The sequence below is a fragment of the Panthera leo genome, chromosome E1 (genome assembly GCF_018350215.1).
Source record: "Panthera leo isolate Ple1 chromosome E1, P.leo_Ple1_pat1.1, whole genome shotgun sequence".
NCBI classification, from domain to species: Eukaryota; Metazoa; Chordata; class Mammalia; order Carnivora; family Felidae; genus Panthera; species Panthera leo.
Genome location: NC_056692.1, coordinates 1,373,235 through 1,395,764, shown reverse-complemented (window position 1 = coordinate 1,395,764; position 22,530 = coordinate 1,373,235). Strand labels below are relative to the sequence as shown.

General features: G+C 55.3%; 1 protein-coding gene across 3 annotated transcripts in view; it reads left to right on the top strand.

Moving 5' to 3' along the window:
* The window catches only part of RABEP1 (rabaptin, RAB GTPase binding effector protein 1), a 102,074-nt gene extending 80,526 nt beyond the window's left edge, over positions 1 to 21,548 (top strand). The window contains exons 10-19 of one of the 3 annotated variants that reach the window (XM_042915157.1): positions 3,759 to 4,232; positions 5,376 to 5,480; positions 6,585 to 6,701; positions 11,904 to 12,002; positions 15,105 to 15,245; positions 17,964 to 18,153; positions 18,592 to 18,647; positions 18,840 to 18,938; positions 19,643 to 19,759; positions 20,632 to 21,548. In XM_042915157.1, coding sequence (XP_042771091.1) covers positions 3,759 to 4,232; positions 5,376 to 5,480; positions 6,585 to 6,701; positions 11,904 to 12,002; positions 15,105 to 15,245; positions 17,964 to 18,153; positions 18,592 to 18,647; positions 18,840 to 18,938; positions 19,643 to 19,759; positions 20,632 to 20,733 — 1,500 coding nt within the window. In that variant the 3' untranslated portion in view covers positions 20,734 to 21,548. The remainder of the gene's footprint in view (positions 1 to 3,758; positions 4,233 to 5,375; positions 5,481 to 6,584; positions 6,702 to 11,903; positions 12,003 to 15,104; positions 15,246 to 17,963; positions 18,154 to 18,591; positions 18,648 to 18,839; positions 18,939 to 19,642; positions 19,760 to 20,631) is intronic. The other 2 variants (XM_042915158.1, XM_042915160.1) reach the window with 2 other exon arrangements.
* Positions 21,549 to 22,530: the final 982 nt, after the last annotated feature.

Here is a 22,530-nt window from a genome sequence, read left to right as displayed (position 1 = left end):
GGAGGACGTAGGCAGCTCGTCGCGTGGCATTCGACAAGACGGCAGTGTTTATGTCTGTTTTAGACCCTAGGCGGTGCTCCTGGAGACGCGTGGTGGCTTCTGTCACCATCTCTGAAGTCATTAGACGTTCTCTTTCCCTGTGGTTCCAAAATTAAAACCGTAGGAGAAAACTTTCACATGATAAAACTGTAAAATCTTTTCCGATGTGAATATTAAATGTTGCTAATACTTTGAGCTTTCTGTTTAGAAGAGAGCGTGTGAAGTGTTCAAACACTGAACTCCCTACGGCACGTCCCCCCGTGTTAGCAGATCTGAGGTCTCCGGCTGGGGCGTCAGGTGGAGCGGGCAGCCCCAAGGTGGACAGAGGCGTTCCTGTGGCCCCGGGGCCGTGCTCGCATGCGCAGACACACCCCTCCCCCTCAGCGGGCACCTCCGCAGGTGGCCAGTCCGCGGCCTGTCCACCCGCTGCCCCCTGCGTGCCCCGGCAGATCCTGCGCGGGTGCCACAGCGCCTGGTCATCCGCGCGGTTGTGGCCACACTCGCTGTCCCGTCGTGCCGCCCTGTGCGCCGCGGGCTCCCTCTCCTGGGGTGCTGCCTGGCTCCCACCTCTCTCTGGGCGCTGGGTCCTCTCGGCCATCTCCCGCGTCAGCAGGGGACAGGCTCATGTTCCCACCCAGGGTAAAAGTGAAGCCCCTGGCTGGCCACGGCAGGGCCTTCACGGCTGGGTGACCCCACGCCGTGTCCATGCCCACAACCCTTGTTCGTGCTGCCCCCCGCCCCTCCTTCCTGGCCTGTGACACAGGGTGACAGAGAGGGTGTGGTGCCGTGGTCACGGGGACTGTGCTTCTGGATCGTGTGCGGATTCGTGTTGGCTGTGTGTCATCTGCGTCCTCGTGGCTTCTGTCTCCGTGTTTATGGATTGCTCATTTTTTTAAGTGAAAACACCCTAATGGACGCTGAGAAGCATGACGTAATTGCTGTGCACTGTCTTCATTCTGGGGTGCACACACAGAACCAAGCGGTCTGATTCTGCCGAGTGCCTTTTAACAGCCTGCCTCTCAGGAGAAGGGCTCTGTTTCCGGGTCCTGCCGAGTATCATGTGGTATCCGTGTGCAGGAACGTTTGAAGAACGTCAGACTTCCCAGAAAATATTTGAGCAGGAAAACAGGAAAGGGAGATTTATTTGTTGTCGTTTACAATGAGGCTTTTCAAAAGTCTTTTGATTGTGTCCCTTTTGGTCTGTAGTATGTATTGCGCTCAGCACTATTTCCTGGCTCTTCAATACCTTCGGCTCTCGGGGCTGGCATTTTGCGGTTTGAATGCCGAGTGCACCTGCCTTGTGTCCTGACGGTTCATGTTCACCTGAGGACGTAAAGTTAGTCGGTGCTGCTTTGAAGGACCACGATTTCTAGCTGAAGACAATTGGAGTTTGTGGGACCTCCTGTGTTTAGCCTCAGGATTAGAGTGTCCTTTTCTCACTACGAAAGTAGCGTGTGTTCGGTGCGGAAAACTTGCAAAGTGCAGACAGGTCCTCTGAAACAAAAAGAGCCGGTAGGTGACCCTCCTGCCCAGAGAGAGTCCCCACTGGCGTTTTGGTGTGTACCTCTTCTTTCTTTCTCTTCATTTCCAAAGTTAACATATATGTGTTTCTATTTTTGCTTTTTAAACATAGCCCATGTTGCAACTGGACGTGATGTTCTGTGTAAATTGTTTTTCACTGAAATCCATCGTAAAGGTTTCAGCTGATATCATGCTGCTAACGTTTGCCCACAACCGGTATTTAACGGCCGGCGCTATTTCGGGGTGCAAATATTCCGTAATTTCTCACGGCCATACTCGTGGATTTGTGCCCAGGTTTAAAGGTCAGTGCCATTGAAAGAGAAATTTATGTCACGGTCTCTAGGGACCCTGTGACACGCACACCGGGTAGAGCCCCCCGAGATCCATCCGAGTCGGTCGTGAGGCAGCAGGAGCAGGTTGTGGGGAGGGGTCCTGGGCCGCAGCCGCTTCTGACACTCCTGGAGGGAAGGCAAGGCCAGCTGGCGTGCACGGTGTGGCGGGCCTTGGGGTGGCGTCTGTCCTCAGTTCGGGTACCTGGCCCCGTGCTGCTTCAGGGTGAGGGGAGCATGGGCTTACTGTAGTGAGGCAAGCGTGAAAAGGGTAGGGACAGGAGGCTGGACACGGGGCTGGTCGGGTGTATGTGAGAGGCGTGTTCACGGGTGAGTTTTTATTGATTGGAGGCACTAGGTAGCTTGGAGGGGCGGTCTGTGCCTGGCCAGCAAGGTCCTCACATGGCAAAACATCACAAAATACAGAGAATCAGAAAGAGGATTGCGAGACTAACAGCCAGATTGGTTCTTTCACTAGTCTGGGAGCTTTGATCGTTGTAAGTGATACCATATTGCCATTATATGGAACTCTTCCCTGGGCAAAAATCATCACGGACTTACTGATGCCTTCGGGGAGAGAACTGCCGAATTTAAGGTCACAAGCATTTTTAGCGGCGCCTTGGAGGCTCAGTCAGTTAAGTGCCTGACTTTGGCTCAGGTTATGATCTCACGGTTTGTGGGTTTGAGTCCCGTGTTGGGCTCTGTGTTGACAGCACCCCACTCTTTGCACTCTGTTTCAAAATAAATAAGCCAACTTAAAATCATTAAACAATAAGAAGTAGACAGGATGTTATGTTAAAATAAAGACTAGTCCTTTAAATTGAATACACTGAATTTCAAGAAAAACCTACGACTTTTTTCTCGCTTTCTGATTTTCCCGGTAACTGTGCGGTTGGGTCTGGAAGCACTGTGTGCGTTTCTGACCTGGGAATGTGCTGCACCAGGCGGTTTTTAATTGAGATGAAATCCACGCATCGTAAAATTAGCCATTACAAGTGCGCGATTCAGTGGCATTTAAGTACCTACACAGCGTTGTGCAACCAACATCTCAGTCTGGTCTCGAAACGTAAACAAACAAAAAAACATTTTCATCCCCCCAGAGGAGACCCCACATCCACTAAGGAGCCACTGCCCGATTTCCTTCCCCTCAGCCTTTGGCAACCACTGACTTGTTTTCCAGCCTTTGTGGCCTCACCTGTTCCAGGTGTTTCACGTGGATGGGATCACACAGCGTGGTACCTTTTGCGTCTCGTTCCTTTCACAAGCGCACCCCATCTGATGTGTTGATCACATCTTCCGGCACACGACATTCTCGTCATTTCCCTTCTACTTAGGCTACTCCTTCCTCTGTCCATCCCCAAAGTGGACAGGTTTGGCGTTCCTCCTAGGGGTTCTGATTTGCTGTGGACGCTCTCTCATTGTATGGTGGTCACTGTCCGGCCTCTAAAGACTACGTCCGTCCACTGGGTGGGTATCTCCGTGTGGATATGCAGCGGGCACCTCCCACTCAGCACACCTGACCCTGAACTTCAAGGAGCCCTTCCCTGACCCCCTCCGTCTGGGCCGAAGCCCCTCCTTGAGGCCCCGGAACATCCAGCACAGGTCTCTGGCCTGTGATTTTATTACCGAGGGCGTTCTAATGGCCCGCTTGCTTGTTAGTTTTTTGCACGAAACCGTGAACACGTCGCGGTGAGGGTTGCAGTCGTCCCGAGTGCCTGGGTTCGTGCCCAGCATGTAGCAGACGCTCAGTAGATGTTCAGAGCGTGTGGAGGAGCGTGCCAACGACCGTCCCACGTAACGTGCAGGGTGGCTTTTCTCTCTGAGTCTAGAGGGCCGTCTAACTGGGCGCTGTGCGTTCTCCCATCTCAGGATCAGGAGCGCCTGGACAGCACCCGCGGCTCCGTGCACTCCTTAGACGCAGACCTGCTGTTGCCGTCTGGAGACCCGTTCAGTAAATCGGACGGCGACACGTTTAAAGACGGCCTCAGGAGAGCACAGTCCACGGACAGCCTGGGGCCTTCGGGCTCGCTGCAATCCAAAGCTTTGGGCTACAACTACAAGGCAAAGTCTGCTGGAAACCTGGACGAGTCGGATTTTGGGCCGTTGGTGGGAGCGGATTCGGTGTCTGAGAACTTCGACACCGCCTCCCTGGGGTCGCTGCAGATGCCAAGTGGGTTTATGTTAACCAAAGACCAGGAAAGAGCAATCAAGGCCATGACACCAGAGCAGGAAGAGACCGCGTCCCTCCTCTCCAGCGTCACCCAGGGTGTGGAGAGTGCGTACGTGTCCCCCAGCGGCTACCGCTTAGTCAGCGAGACAGAGTGGAATCTCCTGCAGAAGGAGGTGAGCCGCCCTCTGACTTTTGCCCTCTTGTCCGCTTGGAGGGCTCCCGGGTAGCTCTGGGATTTGGCGTTCACTCGAGAGGCACCCCTGGGGTCGCCGTGCGCACGCGTCCCCGGCCTGTTACGCTGCGCCCCCGCTGCTCCCGGTGACCGTGGCAGAGCAGGGGCCTCTAGTCACGCTCTGCGCGACCCCCCTCCGCCCGGTGTCCCGCCTGAAGCCGGGGCACGGCCGAGTTTACGCTGGCGCAGCCCGGATGTGGTTCGCTTGGCAGACTCCTGCTCACTCCCTGGACGTGCAAAGCACCCATGCTGTCGGCACTTGGTGCCGCGGGAGGGCTGGAGGAGGGGGTGGGATACCGGACGGGTTGACTTGCCTCCCGCGAGCGTTGGCGAACGTAGACGTACGACGGGGAGCCGGAAGTGTCCGGAAGTGTCCGTGCGCACTCGCACGTGGCCTCGGAGGTGACGGAGCCGTCCCCGCCGTCCCCCGCCCTGCCTGCTCGAACCTTGGGTAGTGATGACGTTGTCTCCAGTCTGCAGGTGAGGGTTGGTCTCAGGCCACAAGAAACGCTTGGGTTTCTCCTCCGAGCAGGGAGACGTGGGTCAGAGGCCAGGTGTTGTGACTTCTAGTGCTTTCTTTCCCCGGGGCCCCGTCCCTGTGAGCAGCTGTGGCTCCATGAGTGGGATCGCTGACTAGCCTGACAGAAACCGCTCCCCACGGCCTCGTGTGGAACACGCGCGAGAGAGGGCGCTCCGGGTGGTTTGCGTTGGGGCTGCCTGCGTGCGGTGGGGGGGGGGAGGGGGCGCTGGTTCCTCCCCGCACCTCTCCCTCCCCCCCCCCCCCCCCCCCCCCCCCCCCCGCCCTTGGTCGGCAGCACCCACCTAGGCTGTGAGCGTCCCGGCCTGGCGCCTCTTGCCTTGTGTTTTGCGGCCCTTGGCCACCCGGTTATGAGGTGGGTCCCTCGGTCTCCGATCATACTCGAATTGGGGACCCTGTATCGTAGCTTCTTGCCGCAAGTCTCCGCAGAAGCCACCTCCCCCGTGTCGTTCTCGGAGTGACACGGGTCAGGCTGTGCACGTGTTCACGTACACGACGTAGGAGCACCTCGTTCCGCCTGGTAAGACGTCGTTCTGCTGCCTTCAGGTACATAACGCCGGAAACAAGCTCGGCAGGCGCTGTGACATGTGTTCCAATTACGAGACACAGCTGCAAGGGATTCAGATTCAGGAGGCCGAGACCCGAGACCAGGTGGGTGTGCTCGGCCGGGTGGGCGGCTGGGGTTGGCGCCGGGGGCGCAGAGGGGAGCGCCTTTTCCCACCCATCCGCTCCCTGAAGTGCATCCGCGTCACACGCGCGGTGGCCCGGTGCGTGCAGCGTCACTTCTGTTTCCGGTGAGCGCACACCGGAGCCCAGCCGGCCCAGCTCGCCCGGCACCACGCGGGGGGGCTCGGCCCCCGGGCAGCAGGAGCAGGAGCGCCGCGGGGCACGCGCTCCCGGCGTGCTCGCTGACGGGACGCGCTTCCCGACGTGGTGGGAGAGGGGCGCATCCTCATCGCTTACCGCCTACTCCCTGTCAGAAACGTGTGCATCCGTTGAGATTAGTTTATGGGGTCACAGACATTGAGATTTGGTCGACGGGGCGTGCAGAGATTGACGAGCGCCTGTCTGGGCGTCTGATCGCGACTCGTCAGCAGCATTCGGGAAACGTAGGACCTCGGGACAGCAGGCTCGCCTGAGTCCGTAGGAGGAAGAGAGGAGTTCTTCTGGTACCACCCGGTCCCTTCGGTGGGCACTGTGCTGACGCTTTGTCCGTGCAGGTCCCTCGCCGGTCCAGGGTACTCGGGTCCCGGCGGGCACGGCAGAACGGACAGCTCACAGGCGGGGCGGCGTGGGGCTGGAGGGAAGGGGAAGGATGCTGGTGAAGGGAGGCCAGGCTGAGGTCCCGGAGGGGCGGGGTAGGGGTGAAGGCACTTGAATTGTACCCTGAAGACTTTGGGCCGAGGTTGCAAATTCTAAGTAGGGAAATAACGTGTTTTGACTTTAGTGTAGACGATTCATAGTGAAAGTGCGGACTGCAGACGGGAAGGCAGAGGATGGGCCAGGGCGAGGGGGCGGGGCCCTGGCCGGAAGGACTCAGGGCGAGATCACCACGTGCAGAGTGGCTGGTTAGCCGTACCGCGCCCTGCGGTCATCACGTGAGGTCATTCGTTCTGAATTGGCAAATCTGTGCCGTTTCTCAGGGAGAAAAAAGATGAGATTGAGATTTTTAAAACGATTGGAATCAGGGCTTTTTCTTTATGTCGATGAATGAATTCCGGTACTTTCTTCTAATTGGCACTGAAAATCGCGCAGGTGAAGAAACTGCAGGTGATGCTGAGGCAGGCCAACGACCAGCTGGAGAAGGCGATGAGGGACCGGCAGGAGCTGGAGGAGTCGCTGAAGCGGAGCGCGGAAGACAGCAGCCAGCAGGTGCGCGCGCTCGCCGCGGAGGACACGCGTGTGTCACCCTCGGCCTCGAGACCCGGCGGTTCTCGTCCCCAGATAGCGAAGACCTCTTACTGACCTTCTTCTGCTGCCGATTTACAGATTTCTTTTAAAAAAGTATTTACATCTATACCTGTACCCTTGGGCAATAACTGGTTCGTGAATGTCGTCAGGCTCGGGTTCTCCTTTCCCCTTTGATTTTTATTAGTTTTTTTCTGTTGCACAAAACACCTTCCTGACAGGAGCGATCCCAGTTATGCTCTGACTGTTGAAAAGTGTGCAAATGGAAAACTCTCAAACATACACAGATCTAGCAAACTTACCGGAACTAACCTCTGTGTGAGCGCCGCCAAGATCGCGTAATGGAACCCGGGCCAGGGCCCCGGGACCCCCCCCCTCCCCCTCGCCAGAGGGGACAACCCCCGTCCTGACTTCGACGCCATCGGGTCGGTGGTGTGTGTTCCTGTCCCCGTCCCTCCTCGCGCGTCCTGAGAGTCTGGCCCGGTGCCTGTGGCCACGCTGTGTTCTCCTTGAGCCTTTGTGCACGTGCGTCAGTCTGTCCGTCCTGACGGGCGCTGGGCCGGTTTCCGGCTCTGGGGAATTAGGAGTAATTGTTCTCTGAAAGGTCTGCGTCGGGCCGGTGGCCTGTGCTCCCGCTGCGTAGATGCCAGGAGCGGACAGCCTGGGTCAGTGTCCAAACTGTGTTCAACTCCAGTAGGTGATGATGCCAGCTTTCCACAGCTTGTAGCTGCGCGTGGGAGTGATTCCTGGGGCCCAGTGACTTCGTTTTGTTGTTTTAATTGTAGCCATTTGGGTGGGTGGGTGGTGCACTGGGGCTCAGTTCTGATGACCGCTGCGGGTACTTAGCGTTTCTGGTGTCTATCGGCCACGGGGCGTCAGTGTGTGTGTGGTTCCTTCTCAGGCCTTATGCTGATTTTTCTATTGTGTCGTCTATTTTGGTTTTATTTGTTTTTGGTTATTTTTCTGATTTGTTAGACATTCTTTACATAACCTTACTAGAGCCTCTTGGTGATATGTGGGACAAATGTCTTCTCATCAGTGCTTTATGTTTTCAGTATTTTAATGGTATCTTTTTGAACAGAAGTTCTTTCATGTAGTCAAATTTATTGATCTTTTGTTTTTAAAGTTTATTTATTTTGAGAGAGACACAGCACGAATAGTGGTGGGGCAGAGAGAGAGGGACAGAGAATCCCAAACAGACTCTGCACTGTCAGCAGAGAGCCCGATGGGGGGCTCAGACTTACAAACCGTGAAATCATGACCTGAGCCAAAATCAAGAGTTGGATGCCCAACCGACTGAGCCACCCAGAGACACCCCATTGGTCTTTTATGATTGCTGATGTTTGTTCTGTGTGTTTTGTTTTGTTTTTTAAGAATGTCTTCTTGCCCTGGGATCATAAAGACGTTTCATATATATTCAGTATATAGTCACGTTTCTATCTAGAAATCCATCCAGAACTGACTTTTATGTCTATACTATAGGTGAGGTAAAGATTTTAATTTTTCCATATGGATAGCCAGTTCCTGTACATTTAGTGAGATCACCTTTTTCCTGCTGCTCTGCGAGGTCACCTTTGTCACTCATCAAGTGAGTATGTGTGGGGGGTCAGGGTCAGGACTCTCTTCCATTGGTGCCAATTTCCGTGCTGTGGTTGATAGCAAATGTTTCATTTGCTGCTTTTTTAAGTTTTTATTTCCCTGCCGAGAACCACGTTTTCATTCATTTCAAAGCATTTACTTCTGCCTCACGCAGCACAGTTACCATACCCGCGTCACGGCCTTTGATGACTCCCCCACGCCGTCATGGGGTCGGCGTGTGTGCGTTCCTTCTCCCTGGAGAATGGGGCCCGTTTTCCTGATTCTCTCCATGCCACGTGCTCCTAGATTGTATCCTGGGAGCTGTGGATATTGTGTGTGCGACTCAGGGTTCTGTTCATCGGATTAAGTTCAGTTAGCAGGTTGTGACTTGACCCCTGTGAGTGGTGCTTTAACACCAGCTTGGTTTTCAACGTCTTTGCAAAGCCTTCGGATGTGTTCATTTGTGTAGCGCAGGGGTGGGTGTGGGACCTGTGCGGGGACCCTTTCTCTCACCCTCCTCCCTGAGAACGCACCCCTGCTCTTGAGCTTGTGGGGACCCTGCGCTGGTGCTGTGGTCGGTGGAGTCTTGTCCGCTGAGCTGCTCTGCTGCCGGGAAGTAGCCGCCCCCCTGCCCCATGAGCGGTAAATTCCATCCTGGTGCTTCTTCCCGCTTGGACTTCCTTTTCTACACCTTCTGCTTCTGCTCAGTGTTCAGCGTCCTTGGGTCCCTGCCCTTTGTATTTATCCAGAGTCTGTAGTCATCAGGGTAGAGAAAGGCCACCGTGGGTTTAGTCCATCTTGGAAGTCTCCAGTCTCTCGTATTTTTATCCATTAGATGGATTCTTACGTTTCCACCTTCAAGAAGGGTACTTGGCTGGCTGTGAAATCCCGAGCGCTCACGCTGTTTTCTTCGAGCGCTTTGAAGTTCCTGTTCATTGCTTCTGGCTTCGTGTTTCTGACGAGAAGTCAGCTGTCAGTCTTACTATTGCTTCTTTGAAGGTATAATGTTATTTTTTTCCCCTGGCTATTTTAAGGATGTTCTTTTTGGCTTTTGTTTTAGCAGTTTTACTGTGCTGTACCTATGCGTATTTTTTTTTCATATTTCTCCTGCTTTTGGAGTTCACAGGGTTTCTTGGATTCCTGAATTGATGTCTTACATCATAAGCCATTATGAGTCTTTTAAAACCTTGCTTTTATCGAGCTAGACATAAAGTATAGAAACCTTAAGTGTAAAATTGGATGAATTTTAACATGTGAAAAAATGTAACCAGGGTGATCATCACCTGAGCAAGATGCAGAACTTTCTAGTACACTCATGCGCTTTCTAAATAAACACCTGGCCTGCCTGCACGTAGAGGCAGGCGGTATTCTGACTTCTGACAGTTTGTAGTGCTTGTTCTTGAACTTCGTATCAATGGAATCCTGTCGTGCGGAACCTTTCACGTCTGGCCGTTGATTGACGATTCTTTGAAACTCCTGCGTGTTGCTCTGTGTATCAGTAGTTGGATGTCGGTGCTCGATCCATTCTGCAGTTGAGGGATACTTGGATTGTATTTAGTTTCTGGCTGTTGTGAACGAGTACGTTTTCTAATGCTTCTGTGTGTCTTTGGTGGGTGTGTGGCCTCGTTTCTCTGGAGGGTATCTAGGAGTGAAGTTACACGGAAATTATTTTTTGCTCTCCTGGTCGTTTTTCCATTGGCCATATTTCTTTAAAGGTTTATACATGTGAGACCTTCATGTTTTAATCTATATGGCTTTTTAAGCCTCTTCTGTGTTTTCCATCTCTTGTCTTTGTTTATTTTCTTCAGATCTGTCTTACAGTTCACTAATTTTCTCTTCAGATGGGTCTAATCTGTTTAATTCATCCATTGAATTTTTAATTTAATTGATTCTTTTTTCCAGTTAGCATTTCCACTTAGTTATTTTCCATTGTTTCCAGTTCTCTGGAAATTCTAAATTCTGTCTTTTAAATCTCCGAACAAGTCAAATATAGTTAATTTAAAACTCTGTCTCCAATAATCCACACATCTGGACTCATTTTAGGTGTTTCTGTTACCTGTTTTGGTTTTGTTTCTTTTTGTTCTTGTCCTTTCTTTGTGCATTTTTCTTGTGTGCTTGACGCTGTATGCGAATATGCTGGAATAACATAAAGCCGTTTTCCCGACGAGAGGCAAGGAACTGGTGGTGCCAACAATCCTGGGCCACCCAAACCAGACATAGAAATTGACGTTTTCTGAACTTGTGAAGGTTGGGTTATTTTAAGTTCTTCCCTTACCCTAGGATACAGCCTTCTGGAGACCCAGTCCAAAGTGCAGTGTGCTTACCAGGGTCCCTTTGCATCGTGGGTTCTGGACTCTTCTCTGTTGTCACTCTGTCGTGGGGTGCTCAGCTTCCCGTGTCCGCTGTTTCTCTTGGGACCGGCACGTGCTTCTCGAGAGGACTGTTCCACACGCTGCTCTGCTCCACCCTCCCTCCGGGGGTCCTGATTCTGGTCCTCGGCTCTGTGATTCCTTTTGTTTTGTTCTCTGGTGCCTTCGGGTAGATACCTTTCATGTTTTTGTCTGGTTTTCTGAATTCTCAAAGGAGGTTTGGTTCACATGACCCAATCTGCCACTACTGGCAGCAGAATTCTGGCAATGATAATTTTGTAAACACCTAAACACGGGAGCCTGGGTGGCTAAGTCGGTTAAGTGTCCCGCTCTTGATTTCAAGTCATGATCTCACAGTTCGTGGGTTCCAGCCCCGCGTTGGGCTCTGAACTGACATCGCGGGGCCTGTTGGATTCTCTTTCTCTGTCTCTGCCCCGCCCCCCACACCCTGCTCTGTCTCAAAAGAAATCAATACATTAAAAAACTGAATGTCTAAACAAATGTATTTTGATTATTATGTATGAGTCACCAACTTTCACATGAACCTTCTCAGGGAGTTTAGGGGCTCCTGGGTGGCTCAGTTGGTTAAGCATCTGACTTTGGCTCAGGTCATGATCTCATGGTTCGTGGGTTCAAGCCCCGCGTCGGGCCCTGTGCTGACAGTGCAGAACCTGGAGTCTGCTCTGGATTGTGTCTCCTTCTGTCTCTCTGTTCCTCCCCAGCTCGTGCTCTGTGTGTGTCTCTCTCTCAAAAATAAATAGACATTAGAGTTCAGAGTTTGGTAATGTTAATCATGTGTTTCTCACTTTTAAGTAAATCATCTTGGAAGATTAAAGCTAGTTCAGAGAAGATTCATTTAAGCTTTATGCTGCTTTTTTGTGTGTGGACAGAGTTTCAAAATTTTTATTGAGTTTTTTTTAAGGCTCCTTTAAGAGTAAAGTAGGTAGCATGTATTAATTAACATCTGTGTTTGGAGGTCCTTGTTGTGCTGTCTGTCCATGTACGGTGTGTGCGGCCCCGGGAGCTGTTGGTGCCCCTGTGTGATGGGAAGGTCTGAGACACGGAAGGTGTACGCGCTTCTGGGGTATAGAGATGAGAGTGGGTTACGATAATGGAATAAAGCGTCAGTTCTGGGCAGCAGACAAGCAGGGATGGGACGGTTAGTTTCAGAATAACCAGGTTCCTGACTATTTTCTGTGTGTGCATTTTTTCTTTTAAGATCTCTGCGCTTGTCCAAAGAGCCCAAGCGTCTGAGCTCTTGCTTGAGGACTTACAGCAGGGGTTTTCCCAGGCAAAAAGGGATGTTCAGGAACAGATGGTAAGTCAGTGTTTCAGTAAACGTTAACTATGTGAAATATATTCCTTTTTGTTTTGTCTTGAAATCCTCTCTGCTACTTTACCTTCCTGGCCAGGTGGTTACACTGTTCCGTTGTCCGGGGCCTAAGTGACATCTGTACCAGACAAGGTCATGTGAAGGTGCAGCTCTTTTGCAGACCTGCCTTCGTGACCAAAACATATTCTTACCTTTAACTTGCTTTACTTTTCTGCTTTCGGAAACCTCAACAGAGTAAACTTTGGACTAACCTTTAATTGTGGGTTCCAAGTACATGCTGAATATCGAAATCTCCCAAAGCCCAACAGATGGAGTTTTTGAACAGTCCTGCACTTTTCCTTAACAGCTCGTTTATTTAAAGCAGTCCGGTTCATTTCACAGGTATCCTGACGGCATGGAGAAGCTTCCAGAAGGCCGTCTGCCCTGAGGGGGTTGGGAGCAGAGAGCTTCTTGACGAAGGGCTGGCTGGGACCCCTGCAGAGTAGCCCCCCAGATTTGGGCCTCGCTTCTCCCCAGACTGGTTCCATGTGCTGGGTTCGTGCTTTTCCTGAGTCGGAGCCTACGTCTGAGGGCCCTTCATAGTGATCCCACGGAGCCACCTCCTGACGGGGAAGAGACGCCTCTGGCCACATGGAGATGCTGTTTCTGATCGGCATTGGGTCAGCAGCCGAGTGGCCTTTGAGGCGATCCCTGAATTCTGGCCCTGGTCTCGTGAGGAGCTGTCCTTCTGGTCACTGACGGGGGAGTGTAGGGTCTTTTCAGTGCTCAGAGAATTCGAGATCATAGTCGTTGCCTAGGAACCACTGGGGATGCCCACAAGTGCTCCTCTCTGTCCTCCCTCAACTCTTCCCCGCGTGCCCTCTAAGCCCCGGCTGCCTTTGCAAACACTTTCCAGTGGATTCCACTTTAAGCGAGTGTGTTGTGGGTGACACTGGAGGAGTGTTGCATGAGGTTGAGGTCCCGGGAACCATTTTCAGGAGGTTACCTTCGAAGGTTCTTGCACTGAGAGCAAGAAACTCAATTTCTGGTGCGCCTTCCGAGAAGCGCAGACATGGCAGGGGTTGGGATCTTAGCGTTTCCCCCTAACATCGCAAAAGATTTCAGCCTCGAGAGGTTTGCGGAATGAACACTCCGAAAACCTTCAGTTAGATTTACCAGTTGTTAATATTTTGCCACGTTTTCACACGCGTGGCAGTGGTATGTCACTCTTTCGTCCACGCACGTACCCGTGTTTCCTGAGCCGCTGTAAGTAGGCGCTGCCGGGTGCGTCCGTCCACACACGTCTTCTCAGCACAGAGAGGCGTGACCGTTGCCCCAGAGTCCATGATGGTTGTCAGTGGTGGTTCCAGTTTCTTACCTTGACTTTCTGATGGAGGAACCAGCCCAGGATGTCTTGTCAGTTTCCTCTCCTTTAATCTCGAGCCGTCACCACTTGATTTTGGCTTTAATGGCATTAACACTTTGGAAGGGTCCAGACCGGCTGCCTGGGAGAATCGCGTGTCTGATTGTTTCCGTGATTGGATTCAGGTTAGATTCTGGGCAAGAACAGCCCGGAGATGAACGGATTCAGCGGGAGTTGAGGGCAGCGAGGCGCACGTTCTGACAGGTGCCCCGTTATCGGTGATGTGAAGGTGACCGCTTGGTCAAGGTGGGGACGGAATTGTTGCAGAAGGACCGTTAACACGGCCACCAACTGCAAAATTATTAAGCGAAATCCAGGGTTTCTCTGTGGTTCTTTTGGCTCTTAGACTGTATCCCAGCCAGGGATTTACAGTCTGAGTACTGTGTTTAAACGTTACTTAAATTAGCTCTATTGGTTTCTGTTTGTATTAATTTTTGGATTCACTTTTCCTTGAACACCCAGCACGGCTCACAAGGCAGAACTGTGCAAGCTTGCAAACACTCAGATTTCTTCTGTTTTCTAATCTTTTCACCCCATTCCTGCCCCCTCCCACGTACGATCATTTTAACTTACTTTTGGTTTATCCTTGTGTTTTTCTCGTTACAAAAGTAAGCAAATATATGCATTTGATTCTTTCCCTTCTTTCAAATGCCAGCGATCGGACGCCGGTATTTTGTTGTGAATGGGTAGGAGCGAGCCCGAAGCGCGGCTGAGTCTGGTCTGAAGTCAGTGCAAGTAAAACCTGCCAGGTTGTGCAAGACCTTGTCTGCCCGCCAGCAGCCTAAGTGTCCTTGAGGACGCAGCAGCTGCCCTCTCTGGGCCATGCTCTTGTGCTCCCCGCCTCCCCCCCCCGCCCGTCCTTGCATCCCTGCTGCTCCCCGTCTCTGGCCGCACCTGCAGCTCGGCCGGGTCAGGGTCGGTTCTCCCTCCGCCGCACCGGGAGCTTCTCTGGGGCACAGTGTCGGTCTTGTGTCTCTATGTCCCGGTAAGCAGCAAAATGCCCAGACGGAGAGGCAGCTGCTAATAAATGTTGGAGGAGTGAGTATTCCACGTTTGTACGTCATGTAAGTTAAATGCCTCAGTATTAAAAATGAGCAGAAACGCAGCACTTTTGTAGGATTTTATCACATACTCAAACAGAGTAACTCTTCACTGACGCGAGGCCTCCCTAAAGACCTCAAGGTGCATCGCGGTCAGCGCGCAGAGTAGCCGCCTGGCGTCCCTGCAGCCCCCACGCGGACATCCCCGAGTGCTCTCTTCCAGGGTCTGGGCTCCCGGGGCCGTGCTCTGTGCTCCTGACGTGTGTGGTGGGGGAGGGAGGCGGGGCTCGGTCCCCGGGCTTGTGGCGAATACGCGCCGGGGGAGACAGTCATCCTGCGGCTCACGCTCGGTTTGGTTGAGGTCGTGATGCTCTGCGCCGCCTCCGCCCAGCAGAGACGGCGGCGCTTGTCCGGTGCGGGGACGTGGGCCGGGGGCTCACCACTCGGAGCCTTCGGTGGGGACCGTGGAGAGCGAGCCCGGATGCTCCCTTCGCACCTCTGTCCTCGAGTCCGCGTGAAGTCCGCACGGAGGCCCCGGGGCTGCTCTCCGCGCGCCTCCCCGGCCTCCACCCTGCACCCGCCGCCGTCCGCCCTGGTGGCGCCCGGCCGCGAGCGCGGGGTTCACCTTCTCTGTCTCGGTGTCAGGCCGTGCTGACGCAGTCCCGGGAGCGGGTGTCCGAAGAGCTGGCGCGGCTGCAGAAGGACAACGACAGCCTGCAGGGGAAGCACAGCCTGCACACGTCCCTGCAGCAGGCGGAGAACTTCATCCTCCCGGACACCGTAGAGGTAACTGGTCCCCCGCCGTGCGGACGCAGGACTCGTACGTTCTGAAGTGGCTACCGCTTCTTTAGCTTGTGCTTTTCTCTTAGTTTTTAAGGCTTTGCTCCCAAGTCCTTTCTACACCCCACGCGAGGCTCGAACCCACGACCCGAGATCGAGAGCCGCACGCTCCGCTGGCTGAGCCGGCCGGGCGCCCCTACCGGTTTTTTTAAAAAACAGGCTTTCCCGGGGCACCTGGGGCTCAGTCGGTTAAGCAGTGGACTCTGGATTTCACGTCAGGTCAGGATCTCTTAGTCCGTGGGTTCGAGCCCCACGTCGGGCTCTGTGCTGACAGCTGGAGCCTGCTTGGGATTCTGTGTCTCCCTCTCTCTCTGCCCCTCCCCCACTTGTGCTCGGTCTCTCTCTCTCTCTCTCTCTCTCAACAATAAGCAAACATTAAAAAAATTTTTTTAAGTATTAAAAACAGGCTTTACCAATATATAAATCACATGCAAAAGAAGTCACACGTTTAATGTGTACAGTTCAGCGGTTTTTCGGGTATTCGCAGATGTGACCACAGTCCATTTCAGAACGTGTTTATCCCCCGCTTCGTTCTCCCCGCCCCCCGCAGCCAGAAGCAACCGCTAACCCGTTGTGCTGCCAGGACTGTGACTTTTGTGTCTGGCTTCCACACGGGCACTCGCGCCAGGCTCGCCCGCACTCCACATGGGGGGGCCCGGGTGCCGTTCCCACTGGCCGCCGGAGGGCCGTTTGGTTTGTTTCTCCGCCTGGCTGCTGGCGGCGCTCCCCCGCGCGGACGGCTACGGATGATGTTGCCGTGAACGTTCGTGCACACGTTTGGGCGTGGACGGACCTGTTTATTTCTACTGGGGCCGCGGGGCCACGGCAGTCGTGTGAGGATGTGTCACGTGCTCGCTGGCGCTTGTCGCTTTTACTCCAGTCGTGCCCGTGGGCACGAAGCGGCGTCCGCCGTGGTTCTGATTTGCGCCGCCCCTGACGGCCGGTACCGAGCACCTCTCCTTGTGTTGCGCGTTCGTCGGTCATCCTCGGAGGAGTGTCTATTCGGGTCTTTCGCTTTTATTTTTCACGTTTGGTTTAAGTAGGCCCCGCGCTGGTAGGGCCCGACGTAGGGCTTCAACTCACCACCCTGAAAGCGAGGCCTGAGCGGAGACCCAGACTCAGATGCTCATCCGACCGAGCCACCCGGGCGCCCCCTCTTTTGCTCGTTTTTAAGTCGGGCTGGCCGCTTTCTACTGTTGAGTGATGAGGGCTCAGTATATGGTCCAGATGCACGTCGCTTACCGGGTGAATGGTCGGCAGACGTTTTCTCCCGTCCCGCGGACGCGCTCTCCCACTTCCTCGATGGTGCACTTGGAAGCACAAAAGTTCTGATCTTTGAGAAGGTCCAGCCTGTCTGGCTTTTCTCCTGTCACTCGTGCTCTCAGCATCCCAAGAATCCTTAGCCGAATCGGTCTGTGAGTTCCTTGTGCGGGACCTGATCGTTTCTGTTTCTTCTTCTTTAGAGAGAGCCCACGCACAGGTGCTTGAGTGGGGGGAGGGGCAGAGAATCCCAAGCAGGCTCTGTGCTGTCACCGTGAGCCCCTGTGGGAACCTGATCTCATGAGCTCGGAGATCGTGACCTGAGCTGAAATCTATACTCAGATGCTTAACCGAGCCGCCCAGGCGCCACTTTAGTCCCTTTAATACTAAGAATTATTTAAAAACCAACTTCTGGTTTTCGTTTCTGTTTACTCACTGGGCGCCTTGCCGCCCTCGCCGCGTGCGCCCTGCCCTCCCGATCGTGTCTGCAGGTCACCGGTGCCCCGGGGGCGCTCGCTCTCCTTTCTGAACTGGTGGCTGATCTCGGCCGAGAAAGCGTGGGGACCTGTCTGCTTGTGCTCTTGGCCACTTTTCACCTCTGCCGAGCTGTCCCTTTGGGCAGGGGATCCCTCTGTTCCAAGCTCTCCAGACTTGGAATTCCTAGATTTAGGACAACTTCCAAGAACGCTCCAAGGATGTAACCAGTGTAGCCTGTAAGCCGTGATTCTTAGAGCTGCCCCAGGAATAAATCTTAGGACGTTTTTGTCATCTTTTTTTCCTTCCTCTTTTTACTGCTGGTATTTGTTTTACGTACTTCTGGTGGGTAGCTTAAGATTAATCCCAGTGTTTACATTAGCGTTAGGAAATACTTGAACTTTTTTAAAGAAGAAAACTCAGTTTAGGGGAACAAGGTTTCAACCGAACTTATTCTGGAAGAACAGCTGGTCACCTTAGAAAGCCGCTCTTCGCTGTCCGTGCCCCTGGCCTCGCGCAGCGCTCGAGTGAGTACGTGAGCCAGTCAGCGCGCTCGGTCCGCCCCGATTCCACGCTGGCTTCCGAGTTTCCGCCTGTCCGGTCCTCACCCCCGGCCTCCCCTCAGATTCCCCCAGCTGGTTGTGGAAGCCCCTGGCCGTTCAGAGCGACCCCCACGCTGTCAGTCAGGAACGGTTTTACTTTTCTGTGTAGGAGACCGTTGGGAGGGAGAGCCGTCTGGTCCACGGGGCACGTTTTTGGCCCGAAGGGTCGTATCTACACTGTGCCGAACGGGAGCACGCGAGCCCCCTGCCCCCAGGGAGCTGGCGCCGAGTCGCGGCGAGCGAACCGCGCGAAACCCCCGAAGTTCTGGTCGCGGGAGACGTGTGGCCGCCCCGCCAGCCAGCGCGGTAACGCGTGTCCCCCGTGCAGGCGCTGCGGGAACTGGCCCTCAGCTACCGCGAGAGCATCGTGCACGTGCGCACCGCGGCCGAGCACACGGAGGAGAAGCTCAAGGCCGAGATCCTGTTCCTGAAGGAGCAGATTCAGGCGGAGCAGTGTCTGAAGGAGAATCTGGAAGAGACTCTGCAGCTGGAGATAGAAAACTGCAAGGAAGAGCTAGGTGAGGGCGGCTGCGGCGCGGGGCCACGGGAAACGCAGAGGGCAAGGGCAGGAAGCAGTGTAGGAAGGGTTCTCACTTGTGACTCGTCCGGAGCGAATCCAGATCCAACTGGGCCTTAACGCCGGAAGCCGCTCCCTCCCTCCAAGAGCCCCGTGTCAGGAGAGCCCCGCTGGGCCACCGCCCCCTCCTCCCGAGTCCGACGGGGACGTCTGGTGTCCACACGGCCCGCGCCACACTGCGTCCGCGTGGCCTCTGCCTGCGCTTGGGCTCGAGGCCGCTGCCGGCCGGTGGGGTTGTCGAAGGGCGTCGGTTCCCCGGGATCAGGGTCTGACCCCTTTCAGTTTGAGCCGCAGGTCACGGGGGAAGGGGCGTAAGCGAAAACAACGTGAATGTGCAAAATAATCAGTAAATGCTGGCGCTGCTCCCTTTCCCTTCTAGCCTCCGTTTCTAGCCTAAAAGCCGAACTAGAAAGAATAAGAGTGGAAAAAGGACAGGTGAGTGTCACGAATGTCACATTCACCCCACGGGCGGCCGGCGGGGGGTGGTGGCACCCCCTGGCTGGACACAAGCGACAAACCAGGGTCGGGCCAGGTCCCGCTGCAAGGAGCGGCTGGGAGGCCCTCGGGGTGAGGGCCGCGGGGGCCCCGGGCGGGTCCTCAGGTCCCGCGTCCGTCTTTATGCCACAGCTGGAGTCGTCGCTGAGAGAGAAGTCTCGGCAGCTGGACAGTGTTCAGGAGACGAAGAGCACGTTGGGAGAGCAGTTGAGGAAGGAGACGGCCGCGAAGGTGACCTGTCATTGATCGTTTAGTGACAGTCGTGCCAGGCACAGGGAGTCACATCCTGCCTGTTTGGGGAGGAGCGCCGCAGCTCAGCACAGGGCCCCCGAGAGCCACCGAGGCTCCCCGCTTGCGGAAGGAGGACGAGACGCCCTTGCTGGAGTCGGGTCGTGCCCGTGTCCCGGGCCCTGCCCGCAGCCGGAGGCTCTCCTGTCACAGCGTCCTTCCGCGAGCCCGACCTCCCCGGTGTCTGCCACCCAAGGGGCGTCCAGATACAACCCCAGTGCGTGGGCTCGACCGTGGGGCAGGATTCCTAGGAGGGTCCCCTGGAGCTGCAGGGTCACACCTCCGAGTGCAGACTTCTGGGTGTGTGGATTGTCCTGGTTAATTCCGAAGTTTCTGTCCACGTTGCCGGGAAAGCTCCAGATTTTAGCAGCTGCTTTCTGCCTTTTGATGAGTCGTGGTCCCCGGGCCACGAGGGGTGAGGGTGAGCGGCGGGACCGAGGGGGGGGGGGGGGGGGGGGCTTGGCTTTCACTTCCGGCCATCTTAGGGCGACCGAGAGCAAGCTCGTAGGCCGCCGGCGGCCGTGCCCGCGGAGGGAGCCTGACGGGCCGGGGGGGACCCCACCCCTCCCCGGGTCCCTGGCTGTCCCGGAGGACTGGGACCTGCGGCTCCTTGGCGTTAATTCTCAGGCAAAACTCGTATTTTGTAGGCGACTGTGGAACAGCTCCTGTTTGAGGAGAAGAACAAAGCTCAGAGGCTGCAGACGGAACTAGACGTCAGCGAGCAAGTACAGAGGGATTTTGTGAAGCTTTCTCAGACCCTGCAGGTGAGGCACGTGGGGACCCCCGGCAACCTGCCGGGCGCGGACTCGACGCCGCCGGTAGCTTGCGGGGTAGAGGCGTGAGCAGACGCACGACCCCGCGGGCCGGACGCCTGGGTGGCACTGGCCACGAGGCCCGTCTCCCGGCAAAGCGCCCCCTCTTCGGCGTGCCGCTGACACCCCTCCCGCCGGGCCCGTCCCTACGCTTGGTTTCTCTGTCCGAGAGCCTTTTACGTGTTGGGTCCTGGGGTCCCTGAAGTACCGTGGCTCCTCGTCCCCAGCACCGCGTGCCCCCTGCGTTCCCTTCCCTAGGTCCCCCGACGGACACCTACAGTGACGGTGTATCGTTCCGGACCCTCGAAGCTGGGTTCTTGTGTTTTCTTGTGACTCAGCTGTACAGTGTTGGGGTTCAGGGGTCCAGCCTCCGCCCCCTCCCCGTGGTCCTAGCACCTCACGGGGCCTGCCGGACGCAGCTCTGGGGGGTTAGCCTTTTCTTAAACTTATTTTGAGAGAGCATGAGCAGGGGAGGGGCGGGGAGAGGGAGAATCCCAAGCTGGCTCCACACTGTCATCAGAGAGCCCGATGTGGGGCTCGAACCAACAAAGCTGTGAGATCGAGAGTGGGACACCTAACCGACGGAGCCCCCGGGGGCCCCAGGGGGGGTTGTCTTTCGCATGTGCTCGTTCTTGCGGTGACCGTGGGGCTCGAACCAACAAAGCTGTGAGATCGAGAGTCGGACACCTAACCGACGGAGCCCCCGGGGGGCCCCAGGGGGGGTTGTCTTTCGCATGTGCTCGTTCTTGCGGTGACCGGTCTCGGTGAGCCAACGGGCCGGGCCCGGCAGGAGGCCACGCACTTGACTCGCTGTCGCCCCCCAGGTGCAGCTGGAGCGAATCCGGCAGGCGGGCTCCCTGGAGAGGATCCGGGCGATTCTCAACGACACCAAGCTGACGGACATCAACCAGCTCCCGGAGACATGACACCCGCCGCAGGACGTGGCCCGCACCCTGGGCTTTTAACTCCTCTTTAGAGCAACATTAATTATTCTTTAACTCTTAACTGAAGAAGTCACAGAACAGGAGGACAGGAGCGAGGCTCACCCGTGGCGGGAGAAGGCCGTGGCGCGGGAGCCGCGAGCAGGACTTCCCCGCGGGGACGCTGACGGACGGGAACGGGCCTCGGGGGTGACAGAGGAAGTGCTGCTGTAAGATGTCCCTGCCTTTAGAGCAACAGCCCAGTCGCGTTTGGAATGACCTTTTCCGTTCCTCGATGCCGGAGAGAGCGCTTCCTTTTCCCGTCGCCCGGCGCTCACCAGTAACAGCCCCCAGCTAGCACACAGACGTGTCGTTTGCTGTACGGATATTTTATATTAAAATACGAAGGTTGAGAGCAGGCCGTTGGCTAGTGACCGAATTTCCGAGCTCCGTGTGTCTCTCTCCTGCCATCTTCTCGCGTCGGAGGCCGATGCTACCGAGGCTTGCCGAGCGCGCCCGACGGCGGCAGACGAGACCGGTTCAGGGGCTGGATTAACCGCGAGGACTTGAAAGCGAGGCTGGGCGCTCTCTGTGTCGGAAGCTGAGGTTAAAGGAAAAGCACAAGAGACCGGAAGCACTTTCTCTGCCGCCCGGACGCGTCTCGTGGGCCCGCAGGTACCAGGGTTAAGCTGAACTGGCACGTCTACTCTCGAAAACTGTTTTAGTTTAGTTACTGGATCAGTGGAAAAATAATAATAATAAAGCAAGCTATGTCTGACATCTAGTATAAACTTACCAATCTGCTGCCTTCTTTTCAACTCCCATTGGCCGGCCGGGTAGTCTCTGAGGCATCCGGTACAGACACGTGACTGGGTTGACAAGGTACCTAGTTTCCGTTTCCCTCTCTCAGTGTAGGTCCCGTGTGTCCCTGGGGGACCAGTCAGTGCGGCCGTTGGTGCCTGTGTCAGGTTCGGTTCCTTCCCTTTGTGGGGAAGGTGTCCGCGAGCAGGCGGGCTCCACGCGGCCTCACGAGCGCCGCACGGAGTCCGCCGGCCCGGGTGCGGCGAGGCCAGTGGCCGGGGAGGCGTCCCGAGTCCGCCCGCAGACGGGAACCCGGCTCACGGGAGTGGGGTGGCGGGCTCTGGCTCATGGCCACCGTGGACTTTTCTAGTTTAGCGTGAACCGTCCTTGACTCACCAGCCCTAAGAATCGGGACGTCTGTCTTCCACAGGCCAAGAGGAGGACTACACGTCTGATCCCTGGGTCACTGCTGTTCTTATCGATAATTAGGAATTTTAATACTAACTATGGAAATAGTGCTATAGGCTTGCCATGCGTCAAACATTTTAATTGGTTTAAAAAACACCTAGATCCTCCTTGAATTACACGGCATTCTAGTTCCAAAACGCAATCGCTTTAAATTCTACATCAAGCGTTAAGAGCAGCCCCCAGCTAATTTCAAGGCATTAAAACTGGCACCAGTAACGAGGCGGGAAATTTGTAATCGCGAAGAAAAGCTGCCAGGGAACCGCACCACCGAGACCGGCGCTCTGCGGACCTTTCTCGCCGAAGAGGCGCCGGCCGGGGACCCCGGATCAGGGACTCCCCGTGGTGTCTAGGGCCGCACAGGCAAACTGTTCGAAGTCCCTCGAGAAAAGCATCCCGTGAAACCCGAACCGAGAGTCTTTCTGGCATGAAACCGTGAGGCTACCCTTGCGGGATACCCCTCTCGGCCGGGTTTTGTGTTGTCCAGTGGGAAACGGAGGCGAAGGTGGCACCAGCCGTGTGGACAGAGGGAGGGGA